Source organism: Sceloporus occidentalis, unplaced genomic scaffold, assembly GCF_023333645.1.
Source record: "Sceloporus occidentalis isolate IW3139 unplaced genomic scaffold, rSceOcc1.0.p SCAF_1, whole genome shotgun sequence".
Taxonomy (NCBI): Eukaryota; Metazoa; Chordata; class Lepidosauria; order Squamata; family Phrynosomatidae; genus Sceloporus; species Sceloporus occidentalis.
The window spans coordinates 158,702,357-158,720,205 of record NW_028316981.1 but is presented as its reverse complement, the minus strand read 5'-3'; the positions used below and the strand labels follow the sequence as shown (position 1 = coordinate 158,720,205).

The 17,849-nt window shown below is 44.2% G+C and overlaps 1 protein-coding gene across 3 annotated transcripts; it reads left to right on the top strand.

Moving 5' to 3' along the window:
- The first annotated feature begins 305 nt into the window (after positions 1 to 305).
- Positions 306 to 16,784, top strand: LOC149322507 (SWI/SNF-related matrix-associated actin-dependent regulator of chromatin subfamily D member 1). Of its 3 annotated transcripts, none has more exons than XM_089478904.1 (13): positions 306 to 530; positions 3,447 to 3,634; positions 4,888 to 4,930; positions 5,012 to 5,134; positions 7,888 to 8,010; positions 8,739 to 8,855; positions 9,243 to 9,344; positions 9,665 to 9,826; positions 9,909 to 10,006; positions 10,735 to 10,870; positions 13,645 to 13,767; positions 14,634 to 14,735; positions 15,186 to 16,784. In XM_089478904.1, exons 1-13 carry the CDS (start codon positions 354 to 356, stop codon positions 15,237 to 15,239), a joined length of 1,548 nt encoding a protein of 515 aa, XP_089335030.1. In that variant the 5' UTR covers positions 306 to 353; the 3' UTR covers positions 15,240 to 16,784. The 3 variants fall into 3 exon arrangements, with proteins under 3 accessions (XP_089335030.1, XP_089335046.1, XP_089335038.1); XM_089478920.1 differs by lacking the exon at positions 306 to 530 and adding an exon at positions 645 to 745; XM_089478912.1 differs by lacking the exon at positions 306 to 530 and adding an exon at positions 909 to 2,953.
- The last annotated feature ends 1,065 nt before the right edge of the window (positions 16,785 to 17,849 follow it).

Genomic DNA, 17,849 nt, shown 5'->3' with positions numbered 1-17,849 from the left:
ATAATGGTCATTATGGATGTAATAATAATAATAATAATAGTAATAATAATGATCACCATGGATGCAATAATAATAATAATAATAAGAAGAATAAGGATGGTGACCATGGATGGTGTCTAAATAGGCCTTTCCTGATGCTGCAATTACAGCCCTCCAGCGGCAGGGGGAGCCCTTCCGAAGCTCTCCCTTGCCGCTCTATCCGCCTCACTCTCTATGCTCTCCTCAGCCGGCGGCGCTCTATCCCCCGCGGGCGCCTGCGCCTCTATGGTAGGGCGCCGCTCAATCCTCCGGAGCCCCACATCCGCCGCCGCCTCCTCCTCCCCTGCGCGCTTTGTACTGCCGAGGGAGGGAAGATGGCGGCGCGGGCGGGTTTCCAGGCTGTCGCTCCGAGCAGCGGCGGCAATACCGGCGGCGGCGGCGGCCCGGGGGCGGGACCGTTGGGGCCTGGAGCCGCGGGGCCTCCCGTGCGCATGGGGCCGGCCCCGGGGCAAGGGATGTACCGCTCTCCTCTGCCCGGAGCCGCCTACCCGGTACCGACCCTGAGGGGAGGGGGAGGGAGGGAGGGCGGGGCCTAAAGGGAGGGGCGGGGCCTGGGCGCCAGGGCAGCAGCTGCAGTGGGCGGGGCCTAAGGAGAAAGAGCCATTGCGAGAAGATGGAGGCGGAGAGGGCGCCTTCCTGGCAAGGGCCAGCTCCAGCGCCATAGGGAGGGCCCCTGGACACTCAGGCGCCGCCGGGGAATATGGGGGTGAGGACCGGAGGGAGGGAGGGGTGGCTGGATGGATGGATGGATGGATGGGGGCCCAGGGTTCAGCCCCCCCGCCTTCTCAGGCCTACACTGGCCCTTTGGAATCATCTATATGTGTGTGTATATATATATATATATATATAATGTTTTAATATATATATATATATATATATATATATGCGCCTACACAGGCCCTTAGGAATCTATTTGTGTTTGTGTGTTGGTATTAACTTAATTTAAATATATGTGTGTGTGTGTGTGTGTCTACCCAGACCCTTTGGAATGATATAGATATATCGCCTTCCCAGGCCTATCCAGACCCTTTGGAATTTATATATATAAATTAAATTTCATATGCCTACCCAAGCCTTTTGGAATCATTATTTATAAATTTAATTTAGATATGTGTGATACACTCTTCAGAGTATGTTTCCATGGGTTTTACAGCATTGGGCTTTAACTGGGTGTGGGAAGGTTTTTTTACTATGTGTTACTATGATTGGGCTGTTTTAATGGGTTGATTGGGTTTTCTGTTTTAATGTGCTGCACACACACACACACACACAGAGCTCTCCCCATAAGCCTTGAGAAGAGGTGGGGAAAGGAATGATGAAATCAAAGGCATTGTTAATAATAGTAATAAAAATAATAATACCAATAAATCATTATTACTCTTAGTATTGTTATTAATATTTGGGGAGCCTGGAAATGAGATGGGCCAGGATGCGGAAGGAGGTTCCAGGATGGGTCTGGATCAATGGCTGGCGAAAGACTGAGGGGTAGTAGAGCACTCTTTGTTGGGATTGGGCTGGAGTAATGGGTCTCAAATGGCAGGGTGGGACCCCCAGGAGGGCATCAGTGTTGCTTGAAAGCAGGGGCAAAGATGAGAGGCCCTGATCCCTCCTTCTCCTCAAATATTTGTCTGTAAGGTTTGCACATACGTTGAATTAGATATTGCATTTGCTTGAATAAAACTGTTCTAATTTTGAACAATGTTATTTGCTTCTAAAATGTTAAAATATGAATATACATGAATGTGTAAATGAAAATATGCACACTGAATAAAATATTTTTATTCATAAACTATGTCAAGTGGGGGATAGGTTTGAATTTGCAGCATCCGCATGTAAGATGCAAAGGGGAGTCCCAAGGTTTCAGTACCAATCTGCTAATTGATATTTCATTTGGCTTGGATGCTTTGTTTTGTTTTTCAACCTTTCAACTGTTTTTCTGTTTTTAAAAAAACAACATACTATAGAATGGCCCCTTGGTATCCACTGGGGTTTAGTTCCAGGACTCCCCATGGATACCAAAATCCATGGATGCTCAAGCCCCATTAAATACAACGGCATTGTAAAATGGTGTCCCTTATATAAAATAGTAACATCAAGGTTTGCTTTTTGGAATGTATAGCCAAGTTTTCAAGCCATGGATGCTTGAATCCATGGATAAAAAATCCATGGATATGGTGGGCTGACAGTACATAGAAACAAAGTGTGAAAACATTGTATCAGTTTGAAAGCAAAGATGTTTATAACAGCAGTTTTATTGTTGAATATGAGGTGAGAGTTAAGGTTTCTGGACCAGATTGTGAGGCAACGTGCTCAAAAGATGTTGAAACTGAAGGGTGGCTTATGCAGTTAGCAACATTGAGAAATAATGATTTTCTAAATTACGTTGCTTATCAGGTAGGGGATTACATGCTTGAATTTTCTCTAACTATTGGGAGGGAGTACCTTTTCTTTTTTACATGGAGGACTAACTTGCATCAACCAACCATCAACACTAACTGGCCACTGTAAAGATCAGAGAGACCTGTATCACATTATGCAGCCCTTTGAAAATTTAGAGCGAGGCTCATGATTTGCATCTTTCTGGATCCTATTACATTACATCCCACTCAAATATGCTTTATAGCTGAACATTTATTATCACTCTGTACTGAAACAGAAGTGGGTTTTATATCCATGAAAGCTCATGTGAAAATAAAAGAACAGTTAATCTTAAAAGTGCTGCCACATTTTTTTCCTCCCACTTCCTTCCTCCTTTTTGTGCAGCAAGAAATTAACAGGGCTACTTTCTTGAAAACAGCCAAAGCATAATAATCTGTGCAGTTTTGTGCCCTCTTCCAACCCCAGCTGCTTTCAAACCCTAGGAAGGCCTGCTGCTGCTGCTTACTGAAGGATGAAGAAAGGAAGCAATTCTGAGGTGAATATGTGACTGGTCTGGTCTGGTGGGCGGGAAGATAAATGCAGAGTGCATCCTCCTTACCCTTCCCTCTGGAGACCAGACCAGCTGCATTTCATTGTCTAAATTTCCCCTCTCCACCAGCAAGCACTAGTAGCCCCTCCTGGGACTTGAACGCTGCCTGCGGGAAGGTTTTAGATACTGTGTAAAGAGCTAGAGAAGACTTCTTCGTGCCTTGTCCAAAAACAGACATGTGCATGCATAAGCCTAAGAGAAAAAGGGAATTGGCTAGGAAATGTTACATTTTGTGGAGGAAGGAGAAAAAAAATCTGTAGGCACTGACTGAGACATTCAAACCTTCATCTGCAACTCAAAGTGGCACAGTCCAGAAATGGCCATAGCATTTGATTCTGCTTCTTGTATAAACTGGTTGTGACAGAAGTTCTCTATGACTGAGAATAAAAACTTCCAGGTGAAGCTTAATGTTTCATAATGCTATTTTTTCTTTTTTCAGCGCCCTGGCATGCTGCCTGGCAGCCGCATGAACCCTCAGGGACCTGCAATGGGACCTCCAGGGTATGGAGGGAGTCCTTCAGTCCGACCTGGGATGGCTCAGTCAGGAATGGACCAGTCTCGTAAAAGGCCAGCCCCTCAGCAGATCCAGCAAGTTCAGCAACAGTCGGTTCAGAACCGTAATCATAAGTAAGAAATTCCTCTTCTCCCTCTTATGTACATGTCTACCTACCTTCTGCCAACACAAAGTATTTCCCTCATCTTGTTATCTTTGTTCATGTATGCCAGTTACTTGCTTGTAAAGTGCTGAGATGTAGAGAAGATGCAGGAAGATAGCTGAAACAGGACAGTCACCATTTATAAACTTGGCAACAAAGGAGATAGACCAACTGCCACTATCTGGCCCATCTCAGCCCCCTCTGGAGCTGTGAAATCACAACTTCCATAATTACCCAGTCAGCCATTGTACAACTATCTTGGAATGGGATGATGGAAACTATAATATAATATATCTGGAGTATGCCAACTTGGGATGGCAGGCTACTGATTTCAGATGTGTCTTTTTGAGAGCTCAGATGGCAGTACCTACAAAGTAAAAGTTGGAGGCAGTAGAGTCTTGAGTCCTTTTGTTAGTCCCAACTATAGTAGATGCAGGGAATTGGGTTTTTTTCCCCCAATACTGAAGTCAAAATGTGTGCAAATCTCATTCCTTCACGGAGTCTACTATAGCTGGGTCTGTCAATCAAAATTCAGACCAGAGTATTTGCCTGGTGAAGTCATTCTGTCTTTGATGCCTAGGCTCTGCAGTAAAATTTGTATTCACGTGGAGGTACTGTGTGGATAACATGTACTTTGCACATAGCAAGAGCAATGCATGAGTAAACCCAAACTTCCTTGTTACTAGCGAATCTTAATAAGTTTAATGAACATATTACGTCTTTAACATGCAGATGTGGAATAATTTCCATATATTAAGAGCCTCACCAAGGGAGACATACTAGCAAGCATTAACATCAGTGGAACTTCCTTGTGAGTAAATACGCTTAGAACCATCCTGTAATTCATAATGACTATAAGTTTCCAGCTTCATTCAGGTACATTTCATAACCTAACCAGCAGGGCCAAAGAACAAACAAACAGAAGCAACATGGATATTGTCTGGGTTCTTATGTTCATAACATAATTGTTTTTAAATCTGGCTTTTAAATTTGTATGTAATCTATTGTTTTAATATCTCTTATTTGTAAATTGCTTTTCTACTGAAAAGAAAAGCAATTTACAAATACTGTTAATTGATACCACTGCAGCAGAAGGTTTCTTGTTCAGGCTTCCTCTTCATAATGAACTAAGCAGACATTAAGCTTCAGCGATATACTGCATATGCAGGATACTTTTTAAAGTCTCAGATTTATCATCATCTTCCCATTTTTGTCTTTGCACAGTGCCAAGAAGAAGAAGATGGCAGATAAGATTCTACCTCAGCGGGTAAGTGAAGCATTGGGTATCTGTGCACATTTTGGTTACAAGAAGAAAGGAATGCTGGCTGATTGGTATGTTCTGTTCTAGATCCGGGAGCTAGTACCGGAATCTCAAGCATATATGGATTTGTTGGCCTTTGAGAGGAAGCTGGACCAGACCATCATGAGGAAGCGGTTGGATATCCAGGAAGCGTTAAAACGGCCCATTAAGGTAACAGGAGAGTGCTCATAAACAACCAGACAGGTACCTGTGCCTTTCCCAAAGCAGTATGAAATAAATTAAACCTCACCAGTGGTGGGGAAGTACAGAAGGTGCAGTTATACTACGATCTACTCTTTGGGACAGAGACGCAGTAGGCTTCTCTGGATAAGCATGCCATTGTGCACTTGGATGGGAGATCCCATTACTATTGTCTAACAAACCATAACTCTTAAAATGATGAGACTTATCCTCAAAGCAGAGTTCCATATTCATTTCCAAGTATTAAGAGAAATAAAGTAAGAAAGACTCTGCCAAGCAGAAGGAAGAAACTGGCATCCATTCAGTGGCTCCTCCCTGCTGTGGCTCAGTCAAAACAAGTTATGAACTGAGATTTTTTCTTTCCTAGTTGAAATGTTTCTGTGTGCACTGCTTGTTACTGAAGAAATTGTGCAGCTACCCAGTGATAAGAGTTAGCTGCTGCTTTCCCATCCCGTCCATGGTTATTTTTTCTGTCCTCTTTCTTCTCTCCCACCGATGGGTTAGTTTTCCACAGTTTCCCTTTCACAATATAGTTGCCATTTTTTCAACCTCTACTTTCCATTAACTGCAATAATACTTCACTCTAAGGCAGGGGTAGGCAACCTGCGACCCACGGGCCGGATCCGGCCCGCCAAGGTCTTCCAAGCGGCCCCTGAGCACTCCTGCCGCCGATTTCCCCCATTTTTTTGCTGCTCCGGGCGCCATTTTGTTTTTCAAAATGGCGGCCGAAATCTCGCGAGACCTCAGGATGGCAAAGGTCACATGAGATTTTGCCGCCATTTTGAAAAACAAAATGGCGGCGCCCATGTAGCAGGCCCGTGGCAGCCCTTAGAGCACTCCAACAGGGCTCCAGGGGCTGCAGTGGGCCTGCAGCAGGCTCCACCTCGCCCTCCGCCCTCCTCCTCCCAAGAGCAGGGAAAGGAGGAGGAGGAGGCAGCAGAAGGAGGGCAAAGCCAGGGAGAAACGGAGCCAGAGCAGCAGCTGCAGCCACAGGTTGGTTCATTGGGGGAGGGGGTTAGGTGGGTGTTCTTTGCAAAATGCCCTCCCAGTAGTACTTTCTGGCTTTTCTTTGCTTGCTGCCTTTTATTTTGAATTGCATTTTAGTAATCTCCATGCCTGTAACTTTAATATTAATATTATTATTTAATTGCCCTGGTGTTCTTTGCAAAATGCCCTCTCAGTAGTACTTTGTGGCTTTTCTTTGCTTGCTGCCTTTTATTTTGAATTGCATTTTAGTAATCTCCATGCCTGTAACTTTAATATTAATATTATTATTTAATTGCCCTGGTGTTCTTTGCAAAATGCCCTCTCAGTAGTACCTTGTGGCTTTTCTGGGTTGAAAGAGTGCATGTTTCCTGCCTTTTATTTTGAATTGCATTTTAGTAGTTTCCATGCTTGTAACTGATTATTATTATTATTATTATTATTATTATTATTATTATTTTCACTTGCCCTTGGTGTTCTATGTGCAAAATCCCCTCTCAATGAGAAAGAGGAGGAGGAGTGTGACTTTCCAAAGTGCATTTCTGTGTATTTTTGGTGCATTTATTGCTGAAAGGTCTGCTGTAACAATGATAGCAGTGGAGGTGGTGATGATGATGATGATTATGATGCTTCTGTGGAAGCTCCGCCCCTGGAGGGTGGAAGCTCCACCCCTGTTATGTGGCTCTGCCCTGGAGGGTGGAAGCCCCACCCCCAGCATGCGGCTCCGCCCCGGGGGTGGACGGTCCACCCCTGTTATGTGGTTCCGCCCCTGGAGGGTGGATGCCCCACCCCTGGCATGCGGCTCCGCCCCCCGGAGGGTGGAAGCTCCACCCCCGGCTTCGGCCCCCCAGTTGTCTGAGGGACAGCAACCTGGCCCCCGGCTCAAAAAGGTTGCCTACCCCTGCTCTAAGGCCTCCAGCAGGAATAGGCATCTTCCAGCCCTAGCAGAGCAGGCAGCACCTGGCCTAATTCAGCAGTTTCTGCTGCTGGCAGCCTGCAAGCTAGAATGGAAGAGGGGAAAAGAGATGACTAAGAGAGGGGTAAGCCTGCTCATTCCTGGCTTTGAGCTATCCATCCCCAGCATGATAACTCCCTGATAATTCCCAACCAGGTAATTTGGCCCCCAGTATTTTTTTAAAAAGTCACCATTCCTGAGCTACAGAATCATTTGCGTACACCCACTAAATGGTGAGTGTCTGTTCTGTGGTTTTCTCACAGTAGTGCCTAGATAAAAGAACAGCATAGATGGGGAAGATGATGTGGTTCATTATTCTTCCCTTGGCGGGTTTGTTATCTGTGTTAGCGACATCACAGGAAGGTCACGGGGAGCCTGTAAAAAGATGCTCCTACACCACAGAATTAAGGCAGCGTGAGGCCTGCTTTTTAACAAATCCTAAACCTTCAATTCTATGCAGAAGATAAAAATTGGGTTTTGAGTTATGTATATGTTTCTTACTGAATACATGAGAGTCAAACTGCTTTTATCTGAACAGCAACGTTTTAGAAACCACTGTGACATACTTTTCTGAATGTATGGAAACAGGCAAGATTTAACAGAACATTTTGCATGCAGTTTAACTAAGTGGTTTAGAAAGGCCTCAAAGAGATGTAGATTGTATCAGATGCAGGACAGAGATCTTTTTTATGGTGAGGTTGTTTTCCTTGAGGTTGAAGGCATGATGGTAAGGATTGGGATTATTGATACCCAGTTTTACAGCTACTGTGTGTTTCCTTTTTAGCAAAAGCGGAAGCTGCGAATTTTTATCTCTAACACTTTCAACCCAGCCAAGTCGGATGCAGAGGATGGGGAAGGTACCGTGGCCTCCTGGGAGCTTAGAGTGGAAGGACGGCTATTAGAAGATGTAAGTGAAGAAAGGAGTTGGCATCTCCATATAGAAATGTAAAAGTGCTGAGCTATTAACACTCAATGTTCTTTGAACTAGATAAGACTAAGAACTACGAGGATGGAGTAGTCTCCTTTGTCTAGGAAAGCTGGCTTCTGGGAGTGTCTTGCAGTTATCTTCACTGTAAAGCAACATTTTTGCAGCAATTGTTTCATAACCTCTCACCAGCCTGGATTCAAGTAATTCCTCATATTAGATCTATTGCACTAGGAGAACTCTTTGCTTGCATCCTGGAGCATCCATTGCTTCTGCTGGAGGGAGGAGCAAATTCAGATTCTGTCCTCACCCTTGAACAGTGGGAGCAAAGGTATCAGCTTTTACTCGGGGTGAAGCTGACGTGAAGTTGAAATATGTCTGACTTTTTCTAGTATCATTAACATTTAACATCAAAGAATTTCTTAAATAGCACTGCATATTTGTGCCAGGAGATGGTGCTATAAGATAGTAGAGATGAATGGACAGTGTCCTTGGAGCATGATTTTTGGCTCAGTGAAAAGCAGCTGGCATTCAGCAGTACAGAAAGTAATTTCTCATATCTTTCCCTCCATGTTGAAAGCAACCACTCTCCCTTGAAGCTGTTTCGGCTTTGGCTTCCATGACTTGAATGACATATGTGTGTGTTTTGATGTTGTCAGCATTGTGTTGAAACATGATCTCTTCCCCCTCCCTTCTCTATGCTTCTGCAGTCTGCACTCTCCAAGTATGATGCTACCAAGCAGAAGAGGAAGTTCTCATCCTTCTTCAAGTCTCTGGTGATTGAGTTGGACAAGGACCTCTATGGCCCAGACAATCACCTGGTGGAGGTGAGATGCCTCTCTCTCTCTCACGTGCAGCATTTCAATCTAGATTATGGGGGGTTGGGATAAGAAAGCTACAGTACAAAGGGGACAAAGAGTATAAAAAGAGCCTTGATACCTACTCAATTCTTGTAATTTCTGCTTTAGTCTTCAGAAAGGCTCAAGGCAGTGCGCAGCTTGTCAGCTCCACACTTCTGTGGCCTATTTTTCAGTCACAGATCCCTGTGCTTTGAGAGCTTTACCCTAAGGTTTTCTAATGGAGTTCCTGGAAGTAACTTGAACCCATGTCTTCCCACCCAATATTGGTTCTCTCCCACTGGCATTTTACTTTGCTTCTGAATGTCTCCTCTTTCTCAACCTGCCTTGTTCTTTTTTTTTTCCTCATCTCTTTAGTGGCATAGGACTGCTACCACCCAGGAGACTGATGGTTTCCAGGTGAAAAGACCTGGGGATGTGAATGTGCGCTGTACGGTCCTCCTGATGTTGGACTACCAGGTAGGCAGAAGCTCTTCATGGGACCCAGTAGAGAGGCATTGGAGACCATAGAGAATCATTGGCTGCAATAGAACTATGACTAGATCATCCCTTGGACCTGTCAGAAACTTCTCACTTTCCATGTTTATTAGGAAATTCATTCTTTTATGTATCCTAATTTATATTTGTGTAAATAAGTGATGATTCACCTGATCCAAAAATGGTTGCAGAGACTTTTTTTCTTCAATTAATTTTAGTTTCTTAACTTTTTTTTGTTTATAAGAACGATAATAATAAAAGTGTTGTTCTTGTCTTTTTGAGATGTTGTTATGTCTTTGCAGCCTCCACAGTTCAAACTGGACCCACGTTTGGCTCGCCTCTTGGGGATCCATACACAGACACGTCCGGTGATAATTCAGGCACTGTGGCAATACATTAAGACCCACAAGTTGCAAGACCCCCATGAACGGGAGTATGTTATTTGTGACAAGTACCTCCAACAGGTAAAAGCAATGGGGCAAACAGCAGCTCTTGCTGGAATATTGTAAGTTCTTTCTGAGATGCTTGATCTTTCTCATCCTGCAGATATTTGAATCTCCCCGAATGAAGTTCTCAGAGATCCCCCAGCGGCTTCATGCGTTACTTATGCCTCCCGAACCAATCATCATCAACCATGTCATCAGGTGAGACTAGAGTCTTTCTTTTTGGAATCTGAGGGCGGGTACAGACTGACCCTTTAAGACGCTCTCATCACGTGCTAGGGTCGGCTCGGGGCGGCGCTTGCAGACGCCCTTCAACCCTAGCACATGATGAGGGCGTCAAAATGGCAGTGCCCTGTACACATGGGTGCCACCATTGTTACTCAAGCACCGGGCGGCATCCGCATGGCGCTGTGCAGTGTGTGCATAATGAGTGTGCTACTGGTGCCCTTGTTACGCTGCAACTGCGGCGTAAAAAGAACCTGATTTTCGTGGATTCTTTTTACTCCAGAGGGAAGCCGCATGGTTTGGCGGCTGCGGCTTCCCTGCAGAGAGAAAACAGACGCCGGCACGGTGCCATTTTTCGGTGCTCTATACCACGCCGTAGCTAAGCTACCGGACTATCAAGTAGTAGTCTGTGTGCTAACCATGCTTGGACATTTCTGTCTGCATTAGTCAGTTGCAGCAAAACAATACAAAATGGTAATCGGGCACATTTAAGACTAAAAGATTTAATATAGTATGAACTCTTTCAGATTACAGTCCACCTTCTACCTTTGATTCAAGTTGTACCATGTATTCCTAAAATTTGTTTCATTAGAGATTAACCGAATTGGGAAGTTTTTAACTCTCTTCCCCTAATTTCCAGTTGTGATGCTTTGCTGATCCAAACCTTGATTCCAACATTCTGTCTCATTATCTTGCTTCCTTAGCGTTGATCCAAATGATCAGAAGAAAACTGCCTGCTATGATATTGATGTGGAAGTAGATGATACCTTGAAAACCCAAATGAATTCTTTCCTGCTCTCCACAGCTAGCCAGCAAGAAATAGCTGCATTGGATAACAAGGTGTGAGCTGCTAGAGATGGTCTTTGTACAGAGATCGTTCCCTAACTTCCACATAAAAGAGGGAGAAATAACCCTTTATCATACCAAACCTGCAGTAGGAAGCTATTCAAACTGCTTCTTGGCTGCCATGTAGATACAACAGTTGTCATGAAACTCCATTAAAATCACATAGATTACGCACCAGTATCAGATAGAACAGTGCAAAAAAGAAGAGGACGGTTATTTTAATACTTAGGGAATTAGAGAGGGTGCTTGAAATTGATGGTTCTGGGTTGCTCTGGATGTGAGCTGCAACATGTGTGATGAAACTAGAACTAAATATTCTGACTTGGTCCCTTTGTCTATTCTTACTGTATGCTTGTAAAAACACCTAACCAACTTCATGCATGAGCATCTTATATCAGCAAGCAAAATACCTGTTTTAATTTGCTAAGAAAAAGAGGTTAATGAACCTGTTGTCATTATGTGGAAGAACACTGGTACAAGAAAGTTCAGGAGCAAGTGGAGATGTTTTTCAGCAATCCCTCTGGGTGTCTGTAGCAGTTCTGGGGTTAACCTGGACTTCACAGATTCCTGGCATCCTGTCAGCCTTTCAGACCACCTGGGAAGATTGCCCAGTTACTCATTGAAGGTTGAAACAAAGCAGATTCCTAGTTAGTAGGATTCTGACTCTGGGGAAGTAGTGGAAAGGCCAGTACGTTATCCAAAAAAGAAGCTAGTTGGGAGAGTGTGTGAGAGGGCTTTGTGACAGATTTGGGCCAGCCATAAAATATTCCAGTCCCAGTTTTTTGTGGGGTTTTTGGACTATGTGGCTGTGTTCTGAAAGTGTTTATTCCTTACATTTTGCCAAAAAAGATATGGATGCTGGCTGTGAAAGCTTTTGACTTCACATGTTCCAGTAATGTTTTTCTTTATCATAAATGTTGCTCCAGGCATACATATTCTTGTTTGCAAGATGCTTACACAGAGTAAGCCACACTGTGTAAGTTAGGCTATAGTAAGTGTGCATAAGTTTGCACCCTTAACTTCAGTTCTGTCGTGAAAAACATCTTAATATTTTATATACATGCATGAATACACACACAGACCTACATATACATATATTTCATCTTTGCTCTGCTCCAAAGTGCTGAGTGGGTTTTTGTTTCACTTTTTTGCTTAATGCTTAAATGTTTTGTGCATTAGTTTTGTTTTTTGTCTTTGGTAACTTTGATCCCCATAAGGAAGGAGTGAAGCCTGAGATAGGATGGATGTTGCCTTACTTTGGAGCTATTAAACTATTAAGGTGTTAAGTCTAATGCATACTTTTGATGGAATGTTACAAATTCACTGCTGAAAAAGGAATTAGGGCCGTGTTCCCACTATGATTTAAAGCGAATTGCTGATCAGGTTATATGATCTTCGTTCCCATTTGAAACTGGTTTCAATCCTACTGTGATCAGTTTCAATCGCGATGAAGTGAGGCAAATGTAAAAAAAAAAAACACTCTTTCCTGACACTTGTTCTTTGGCTATTCTTTTAAAAAGAATAGATTCTGAACTGTGTTCAACAAGTAGAAACAACAAATCTGAATATCATTCTGAAGCCACCACCACCCCTCCCCAGCAGCACTGCCTTTGTGCTTGTGGTATGTCCTATGAGCACATGATTTAAAAAAAAAAAATGACAAGATTCAATTCATTGATTTTGCAAACTACTTGCAATCAGTAAAGCAAGTAGTTACAAAACCAATGAATCGAATATCAATTTATATATGTTCCCAATTGGGGCTTGCCCGGGCTGCTGCTTACATCACTGGTGATGCACACATGATTGACAAGCATTTTGAAGCAGCGCAAACTAGTGGAGACGACAGTCGTGCCAAAAAAGGAGCGATTACAAAGCAGAGAATATTCACTTTCATAGTGGGAACGACGGACATTTTGTAATCGATTTACCTACATGGAGCGAAGGCAAATTGCAAACCGGTTTAAATGTAAGTAGGAATAAGCCCAAGGAGAGAATCTTGCCATACCAGAGGAAGGGTGAAACAATGGCCAAGAAGGAGGTATAATTTGACCACAGAACAACAGTGGGAATCATGTGGCCCTCTAGATGATGTTGAACTTCAGGTTCCACCAGCCCCTATCCAGCATAGCAAATGGGGATTGTCATCTTACAACATCTATAGGGCAACATGATTCCTATTACTGCCATAGCACTAAATCTTATACCTCTCTGGTAGATGTACAGTTGTACCTCCATATTCGCTATGGTTAGGGGAACAAGACCCCTGTGAATATGGAAAAACCGCAAATAACAAAAACACTGTTTTTACCTGAGAAGACACCTCTCTAGGAATCGCTAGGTCCTCCAGTGCAACTCTGTGGTTAATGTCCAACATACACTGAACATAGAATGCCACTGGAGTACCTACAAATGGTCTTTCAGTGCAACTTTTAGTTAAAGTTGACCACAGAGTTGCACTGGAGGTCCTAGACAGTCCTAGAGAGAACATATTAATGAAATCCGTGAATAATCAAAGCTGCAAATATCAAAGCCGCAAATATGGAGGGATGACTGTATTTTCCCTTTTTTTTAAAAGTAGTGAAACACAAACATTAACAGGCTCCCAAAATGTGATGTGAACTGCAGTCCAGCTACATGTGTGTTCCTTTAGCTGCACAGCAGGTGGCATAAAAGCCATCCAGCAGTGCAGCCAGCATCTCTGTTTGGAATACTACATAGTCCCTTCTTTTATTCAATCTTTCTGTGCTCTTATTTCTCCATGTCAGATCCATGAGACCATAGAAACCATTAACCAGCTGAAGACCCAGCGGGAGTTCATGCTGAGCTTTGCCAGAGACCCCCAGGGCTTCATCAATGACTGGCTGCAGTCCCAGTGCCGGGACCTGAAGGTGAGAATCGCATGAGGTACATGCAGGCACAGATGTTCTGGCTTTTGTTGCTTGCAATTGCTCAGGAGGCGATAGGATGGGGCTTAAACCTAGTAGCATAGCCTTTCCCAATCTGGTGCTGTCCAGATCTTTGAGACTATAACTCTCTGTCATCTGTCGTCATTAGTTGTCCTGTTCAGGGCTGATAGTCCCAAACATTTAGGTCTCATTCCCACTTACTTCTTGATTTGCTTCCTGCACTGATTCCTGAAACCTGTTCAGCAAACAGTGTGGTTCCTATTATGTTTGCGCCGGTCTTAAGAATCGGTGCATGAAGCAACAGCCACAGCTTCCCCAACATGTCTCCCTCTGTCCTTCCTGGCCATACCGGGGGCAGAGGAGAGGCCAGGGTGGAAGAAGAGAGGCAGGCTGGGAGGACTGGGGCATGCCCGAGTGGAAGGAGAGGCAGGCCAGGAGGACTAAGGACGGAACATGGAGATGTGGCCGGGAAAGCCGCTGCCAGTGGGAACCAAAGCAGATTTTAATCTGATTCAATTCCGCTTGGTTCCCACTTGGGCTGAATCAATTTATTTCCAAATAAATCGATTCAGCCCAAAAAACCATTCCATTTTACCTGCGTCTTTTTGATGTGGGTTGAATGGGTAAAAACCATGCCCCTCCCCCTTTCTGAATCTCTTCAGGGATTCGAATTAAGTGGGAACCATCGTGGTTTACACAGGACAAGATCCAGTTTAAAACGTAGTGGGAAGAACCCCGTGGAAGGCATCAGATTAGAGCAGGCTGTACTACAGAATTTATATAGGAATTTACAGCCTTTTTAGGCATAGGGAGGAAGGGATAACTAGAGCATCTTCTCTCACCTCCAGGCTATGACGGACGTTGTCGGAAATCCAGAAGAGGAGCGCCGAGCTGAATTCTACTTCCAGCCATGGGCTCAAGAAGCTGTGTGCAGATACTTCTACTCGAAGGTAAGTTGCTCTCCCTTGTGGTATTTCCCTTGTAAACAATGAGATGGGCTTATTTTTACTCTTAAAATATCTCCTCCCACCCTTAATTTGATCAAGACATTTCAGCCCAACTGCCCCAGTGTCTGTTATTTGAAACACTGGTCCCTGCTGTCTGCCCTGCAGGCTGAAAAGTATTTTCCACCTTGGTGGCAATCTTAAAATTTCAGCATTACATGTTGGCCCTGGAACATTCAGAGCTTAATTCATTCCATACCGGGATGCTGAGTACTGTTGCATCAAAAGTATCCATGCCCCCAGTGCTACTTTTCTTTGCTAGAATTAGAGCTGATGTCTTTCTCTTGTAGGGACTGAGGGTTGGTTTAGTATCCACTGCTTGTTTCTGCTGCCTGGAAATATAATGATTCTCCAGCTCTGCATACACTAAAGCTGTCATTCTGGCTTCTCTCACAGGTTCAGCAGAGACGGCAAGAATTGGAACAGGCTTTGGGAATCCGGAACACATAGACAGGCCTGCCTCTCCCTCGCCATCAGATCTTTTGGCTACCAAACACTGCAGGGATTCACTGCTCAGGCCTATACAATTCCCACTCCAGCACAGAACCTACCACTACTTCCCCACCCTGAAATCATCTTTCTGCTGCTCCAATCCTCTCCTTGGAGGGAAGGGTGAAGTTGACAGCCAGGCCAAAGCTCTTGCATTGCTGCCTGGTCCTCTTTCCTTGATTGTTGCCTTCTCTTGAGCCCGACGGCTCTCCTGTCCTGGCTCCAACTGAAGCTCTTCCACATTTAGGACAGTTTCAGTTGAGAGTCTTGCTAGCTCAGGATCTCCTTGCCAGCCCCTCAGGCCCTATTCCCCAGCCTCACCTCCAAATCTGTGGGCTGGACAGCTTTTCTGAATCTCAGTTCTGGATTTTGTCAGGTGGGCACAGGTCTGGGCCTCTTGAGGTTTCTGCAGGGTTAGGGGAAAGAGCAAATCTTATATGACTTCTGGCCTTTGAGTGGATTAGGCAGATTTATCTGTTAGGAGAGAATTGAATATCTCACTCTTTCCCTCCCTCTCCCCCACTTCCTCTCTATTTGGCTTGCTCTCTCTGGAAACTACAGTGCAGCAAAGTTGGCAAGGAGCCTGCAGGGTTGCAGCAGACATACCTGTCCTACATTTTAGTGTCTTTTTACTGACATGGTTAGAGAAGCTACCGGCTAGGGTACTGGACCTACTCCCAGTAATTTAAAATCAAGGCCCAGGAAAGCAGACACATCTTCATTACATCCCCAAAACTCCCTTACCCTCCTGCCTCCACCCCCATCCTTTTGATCCACAAAAGTCAGAAGAGTATCTTCAAGCTAGAGTTGCTCTCCTTTTTGCCAACAAGTTGACACAGAACAGGTTTCTGGAGCAAATTTTTAGATGTGGGAAAGGAGACTTTTAGCAAGATGAACTGCTCCCTTCTGACACACATTTCTTGGTCTTGGGCACTTGCTGGAGGGAAGGATATAGCAGGATGGAGCTGCATCTTTTTGCTGACTGATTCTGGGAACGCTAATGCAACTGGACTGGTCCCAGTTGCTTGTACTGACACTAGCTGCAAAAATCAAGTTACTGACAACCCCTCCTTCCTCTTCCATCTCTGGAATTGAAGTAAGGGACTGCTATGAATTCAGGAGTCCAGACAACCCTATCCCTTTGTGTGTACATGTGTTCAAGTTGAGAGTGAGAGACTTGTATTGTCTTTGCCATATGAAAGACCACCTCACCCCTGTTCCCCTCCCCTTCTCCCTCTTGCTTTGTGGTGCTGGGGAATAGAACCCTGGTGCCTTACGTAGCTGCCACAGGCTCTCAGGGCAAGTATAGATGAAGGAAGCTCAGAGACTGACTGGCTTGGCAAAGTGTAGCTGTTCTTAACTGCTCCCTCTTCTTACGCTTTATGTTCTGTGGTTCTCTTTTTCTCCCTCCCCCCTTGGACCAAATTTTTTTTGTACTGTATCCTTTTAGATGTCATCCCATTTTAATAAAAGCTGCCTCTGAATGAAGGTGCTTTCCCTCCTTTTTCCTGCATGACTGGCTTTTATTTCTGTGCCATGGGAGGTGGGGACAGAGTAGAGGCTACATTCCCAGATATTAACTGAACTCCTATTTTTCAACAAATAAAAGACCTGTAGACTTGCTGATGGTTACCTAGTAGTAAACTCCTCTGTTCAAACAGAGGAGCCTCTCTTTAATTGGCTGCATTCGAGAAAAACTACACATAATTGGAATGGCACAAAATCCTATAAACACTTATTTGCAGCTACAGTACACTCTGAAAGTGTAGAATACAACCCTTTAGTACAGGGGGTGGGTAATGTTTTTGGCCCTGACAGCTGCCTCTTATGTCAGCCCCCAGTGCTGTCTGTAGCGTTACACCCTGATGTGCACATAGGCAAGTAGACTCTTCTCTCACACTTGCATACACTTCAGTGCAGGAAGGGAAGAGAGATATAGACTATTGAGATCTGGACATTACAGACTGCATAGCAGTGAAAGCCTGCTTATCTTGCATTCCCTGTTCACAACTACAATAATGGCAACAAAGCAACACTCAGAATCAGCCATGGTGAGAATGTGAGAGGCTTTTCCTATCCCCCAATTTTCTGCTACACCTAGTCACAGGAAACACCCAATCTACATTCCCCACATGCAGAGGAGTAGAATGGAGTGTCCCACTTTAGAGAGCATCTGGGGAGATCACACTTCTTGAACGCTACCTATGGTCAAAATTTCCAGCAAACAAAATGACTGTCACAAGAAGAAAGCTTAGTGAAGACTTCTCCCCTGATAGACTATTGTTTTGAGGTGGGAAAGTATGTCTAAAGCGAGATCCCCTACCTCCATTCTGAAGTGGTACAATCCAATCTGAACTCATTCTGCACCTGCAGGAACAGCGTAGGTGTGCCAGAGGAGTATACAAAAAGGAGAAATTAATAAGTTGTGTTATGCAAATAAAAAAAGCAAGAAAAATCCAATTTTTGTCACTGATTTAGGGACAGGTCCACAATTACTAAACCAGATCTGTCCATTCAAGGATGCTGCACATTGCAGCCTTCTGATGGATCAGGATTCCTATGTGCTTAGCT

Excerpts from the sequence above, each read along its gene's own strand:
- LOC149322507 (XM_089478904.1), top strand. The coding sequence starts at position 354 with ATGGCGGCGCGGGCGGGTTTCCAGGCTGTCGCTCCGAGCAGCGGCGGC. Across the intron at positions 531-3,446 it reads TGCCCGGAGCCGCCTACCCG|CGCCCTGGCATGCTGCCTGG; the intron begins GTACCGACCCTG and ends TTCTTTTTTCAG. Across the intron at positions 9,827-9,908 it reads GTGACAAGTACCTCCAACAG|ATATTTGAATCTCCCCGAAT; the intron begins GTAAAAGCAATG and ends CTCATCCTGCAG.